The 5072-nt window shown below is 43.1% G+C and overlaps 2 protein-coding genes across 2 annotated transcripts; both read left to right on the top strand.

Annotated features, from left to right (window-relative positions):
- Nucleotides 1–417, top strand: TM35_000291470 (kinesin-like protein; the record flags this gene model as incomplete). The annotated part of the gene is made up of 1 exon (XM_029028304.1): nt 1–417. A coding segment is annotated over one exon (417 nt), but the record flags the coding sequence as incomplete, so codon positions are not given.
- Nucleotides 418–2330: 1913 nt separating this feature from the next.
- TM35_000291460 (kinesin-like protein) lies at nt 2331–5072 on the top strand (the record flags this gene model as incomplete). Its single annotated transcript, XM_029028303.1, has 1 exon — nt 2331–5072. A coding segment is annotated over one exon (2742 nt), but the record flags the coding sequence as incomplete, so codon positions are not given.

The following is a 5072-nucleotide window of genomic DNA, read 5'->3' as shown; positions in this document are numbered from 1 at the left end:
GAAGTGGAGCGCAGCCTGGAGTCGATGACTGCTGAGCGTGATGGTCTGCAGCAACGACTGACATCGACGTCGGAGGAGCTCTCTGAGCAGCTGCAGACAATGGAGCAGGCGAAGGCGGAAGTGGAGCGCAGCCTGGAGTCGATGACTGCTGAGCGTGATGGTCTGCAGCAACGACTGACATCGACGTCGGAGGAGCTCTCTGAGCAGCTGCAGACAATGGAGCAGGCAAAGTCGGAGGTTCTGCAGTTGAAGAGGGAAAATGAGTCTCTTGCCTCAGAGCTGAAGAAATCTTTGGTTCAATGTGAGTCAGCAAACGTTCGCCTTAATTTGTGGAGGTCTAATGGTAAGTTAAACGATGGCCAGTCCTTTGTTTCAGAGTATCCTTTGACGCGATCTGTCGTAGGTTTGAAGAAGTGAGTTCGTTTTGTTTTTTCGTTATTGTGGTTTTTGTATTGATTGCTGTTGTGTATTGTTTTCTTTCCAATTGTTAGTGTTATTTTTTTTTGTGCTTGTTTTAATTGTTTTCTTTGTGAGGTTGTTTTCTTTTGTGGTGGAGATTGGTGGTTTGTTGGTTTTGTGTCTTGATTGCATGTTTTGCTTATTTGTGTTGTTTTACGTCTCTTTTTATTTATTAGAGAGCATTACTGATGAAAGGTGTCCTTCCTTTATTTGTGGGAGTATATATATATCTGTATATATATATTTTGTTTCTTTTTTGGTGTGGAACTTGCTTTAAAGTGTAACGGTTCAATGTACGCCGAATCCATCTGAATTCTTTCTTTTTTGAAATGTTCGAGACGGTGATCAGAGGGGGGACTTGTATGCATCGTATTTTACACGTACGAAATACTGGTATTGATGGGGTGTGTTTTTTTGTTTTTGTTTTTCTGGGGGTAATTAAAATGTGAGTAGAATGTAATACTAAGTTAGTGTGACGTAATACACTTTTTTTTCTAGTATAGAAATTTAAGATGTTTTTTTTTTTAGGTGATAATGAAGAGAGGCCGAACTGTAGTGCTTTGTAAATGATCTGAGTGACGTGCAGTTTTTTTTTTTTGTTTTTGTTCTTACTTTAAATGCTACTTCTTCGTTTTTCATTTTTTTTTTTCATTTTTTTTGTTACGGTACTGTTTTTTCGCCTATGCATCTTGAAAATACGAATTTTTTTTTCTGCTTACTTTTTGGTTTTGTTGCTGTAAGAGTGACTCATATTTATTTTGTTTGCCGTTTTGGTTGATCGTTGTTAAGTGAAGTAGAATATGTTCGTTTGGTGGGAAGTGCGTATATTCACACGTACACATATCCTTTTTATTATGTGTGATATTGCGCTGGGTGCAACTTGTAGGCGTGGGTGAGGGAACAGTGTTGAGGTTCATGCTTCTCTAGGAAAACAAAGAGAATGATAATGCTGTAATATAATTATTTATTTTTTTTTTAATGTAAACTCTTTTGATGTCCGCTCATTTTTTTTTTCTCATTCTTTTCATTCTTTGATTTTGATCGTTTTTTTTTTTTTCATAGTTTATACACATCTTGGCATTTCTGCAAATAGAGTTAAATTGCAGGAGTGTGGGTGAGGGGTATTGGGAAAGAAGACCTTAACTTAGATTGATCAACACACCAGGCATAACCTTAAATTAAAGGGAGAGTTACCAGCAGTTGCAAATAACCGATTGTTATTCTTCGTTGCTGAAGTAAGACATTGCTTAATTGATCTTGTAGACAAAAAGAAAAAAATCGTCTTGACGAAGTTTGTTAAAAAGAAAAAAGAGAAAAAAACACCGTGTACGCTATTTTGCTTATTTAACACGAAAAAAAGAAAACGTTACAAAAAAAAAAAAAAAAAAAACTCACACAACGACTCTGGCACCAACAGTAGATTATATAGTTTAGAACACCACATATTCCTTCTTTCACTCACTGACAAAAGAGACACAAAAAGAAAACAATAGGTCGGTGCTTCTTGTACAACATTTTATTATTTTTATTAATTAAAGAAAAAAGTAGAAGTTAAGGTGCTAGAGCAGTCACGGTCAAGATCACTTTCAATTAGATTCACATAAAAAGAAACACACAAAAAAAAAAAGAGTTAGATTTCAAGGTATATATACATTTATATATTACGTACGAGAAGCGTTTAAGCACAGGAAATTGTACGTATAACTTAAACGAAAACCAACAATAACAATTCTTACTTGTATTGCAGAAACTGTAAGTATAAAACGGCAGCTGAAAAGCCTGAAAACACCAACAAAAAAAAAAAAAAGAAACCAATCTGTACAGACCGTTAAACACGGCGATAAAGAAAAAAGATAACCAAAGAGGAATTGATGAGTCCCAAAGCAAAGTCCAGGTCTCCTCGCCCAAAGGAGGTACCACCAGCTCCAAGTACAATCGGAGATGATGATAGAGTGACGGGAGAGTCAGAGAGTGTAAAGGTTGCTGTGCGAGTGAGGCCTTTCTCTGAGAGGGAGAACAACGCGTCGTTGACCAGTATCGTAACAATGAACGTGAAAAACAAAGTGGTAACTATAAAAAATCAAAATTCCAAGGAAAAGAACCCCACATCAGGGAAAAAGTCGTTTCAGTTTGATAATGTTTTCTGGTCCCTTGAAACCCCTGACGAGTCTGGTGGTCGTCCTGTCGGGCAGCTGGATGTGTACGAGGCGATAGGACGACCGCTTGTGCGCCACGCTTTCAATGGATTCAACTCATGCCTATTTGCATACGGGCAGACTGGCAGTGGGAAGACATACACGATGATGGGTGGTGACACGACATCACTTGGTGGTGTGGACGCTGGCGTAACGCCACGACTGTGTCTGGAGCTTTTTCAGACGCGTGAGCAAATCGAGGCGGAGGGCCACTCAAAGTGGACGGTGGAGGTTGGATACATCGAGGTGTACAATGAGCGGGTGTCGGACCTGCTTGCGAAGCGCAAGAAGGGCTCAAAGGAGGAGGTGTTTGTGGAGGTGCGTGAGCACCCGACGAGGGGTGTGTTCATTGAGGGTCAACGGTTCTGCGAGGTGTCGTGCCTGGGGGACGTTGTTGAGCTGATTGAGGCGGGAAACCGCGTGCGCCACACAGCGGCTACTAAGATGAATGACCGCAGCAGTCGCAGCCACGCGATTTTCATGCTAATGCTGCGCGAAGAGCGGTCGATGGTGACCGCAACGGGGCAGACGATCACTACAGCTGGCAAGAACAGTCGGATGAATCTTGTAGACCTCGCCGGGTCAGAGCGCGTCGCGCAGTCTGAGGTTGTTGGACAGCAGTTTAGCGAGGCGCGGTACATCAACCTCTCGCTGACGACGCTTGGGCGTGTGATTGACATGCTAGCCGATATGGCAAAAAACGCGGACAGCCAGTGGTCGATGCCACCGTACCGTGAGTCTAAGCTGACGTTTATTCTGAAGGATTCGCTTGGTGGCAATTCGAAAACATTCATGATTGCGACGATCAGCCCGAGCGTGATGAACTATGAAGAGACACTGAGCACATTGCGCTATGCTTCCCGAGCGCGTGACATTGTCAATGTGACGAAGGTGAACGAGGACCCGCGTGCACGGCGCATCCGCGAGTTGGAGGAGCAGATGGAACAGATGCGACGGGATATTCAGGGTAAGGACCCTGCGTATGTGGCGGAGCTGGAGGAGAAGCTTGTGCTCCTGGAGGCAGAGGCCCAGAAGCGTGCTGCGGATCTCCAGGCTCTGGAGAAGGAGCGCGAGAAGAACGAGATCCGTGAGATGATGCTCCGTGCGACGGAAGTAGAGCGCCAGGAGTTGCTGGGAAAGGCTAGTGAACTCGAGCGGCAGGTGGATGAGTCGCGAAGGCAAGCAGCCATTTTGTCCGAGAATAATGCTAGGTTATTGCGTGAGCGTGATGAAAAGGAGAAGATGATGTTGCAAAAACTTCGTGAACGGGAAGTTTCATTAGAGAACCACCAGGAAGAGTGGCGGAGTGCTTTGGAGATAGAACGCGCTTCTGTTCGACATCTGCGTGTCTCGTGTGATTTGTATCGAATGCAAATTGAAGAAATGAATACGCGATACGAGGCGTCTGTCGAATATTTCATGGGATTGTTGAATTACAATGCTTTGTTTTGGGTTTCCGGTTCGGAACAACAGCTAAAGCACCGTGAGAAGGAGCGACAGAAAGCTGTTGAGGAGCAATTGAGGGATAGTGCGGAGGAGGTGGCTCGGCGTCAGCGTAAGTGGGATTTGGCTATGGAGGAATTAAGAAAGGAGAAAGAATCCACTGCTGAAGCCTTACAGAAATTAAGTCTGGATCAAAGGAATACACTGATAAATCTAGAGTCTCTCCAAAAAGAAAATGATTCGATTACAGAAAGACTTGCAGCGGAAAGTCAGCGGTGCAAGGAGCTGGAAGCCAAGCTTGGTACTTCAGAGACACTGCATAAAAAGCTTGAATCGGCAAACAATGAACTAGAGAAAATATTGAAGGAAACCAAAGAGGAGGTGCAGGCGGGTGAAGTGAGGCTCAAGGATGCCGCAGCAGAACGTGAATCAATGAGTAATGATTTGTTATCTTTGAAAGATAAGAAAACTGAATTACAACACCTGTATGACAGCATGGAAGCTGAGCTTGGTGAAATGAATAATAAGTACCTAAACATTGAAGAAAAACTTAACCATGAAATTTTGACAAAAAAGAGCCTTGAAGAGGAATTACAGAGTGTACAAAAGGCAGAAAACGAGCTACAACATAAGTTAGATGCTTTGATACTTCAAAATAACGAAATATCACAGCAACTCCTTTATGCTAAAACGGAACTAAATGAAAACGTTATAACAATAAAAAATCTCCACAACGAAGTAGACAAACTAGCTGAGAACCTTCATATTGCAGAAGAGGCAAAAACAGAAGTAGAGCACAACCTAGACTTTTTAATCAGTGAACGTGACGAGATAGTACATAACCTTCGTTCGACCGAGGACGCCAAGGCTGAGGTGGAGAAGAACCTTGAGACTATGACTGGTGAGCGCGACGAGCTTGCGGAGAACCTGCGTGCTACTGAGGACGCCAAGGCTGAGGTGGAGAAGAACCTTGAG

This window comes from Trypanosoma theileri (assembly GCF_002087225.1).
Source record: "Trypanosoma theileri isolate Edinburgh chromosome Unknown TM35_Tth_29_V1, whole genome shotgun sequence".
Classification (NCBI taxonomy): domain Eukaryota; phylum Euglenozoa; class Kinetoplastea; order Trypanosomatida; family Trypanosomatidae; genus Trypanosoma; species Trypanosoma theileri.
The sequence above is the reverse complement of the archived record's forward strand: the minus strand, read 5'-3'. Positions and strand labels throughout refer to the sequence as shown.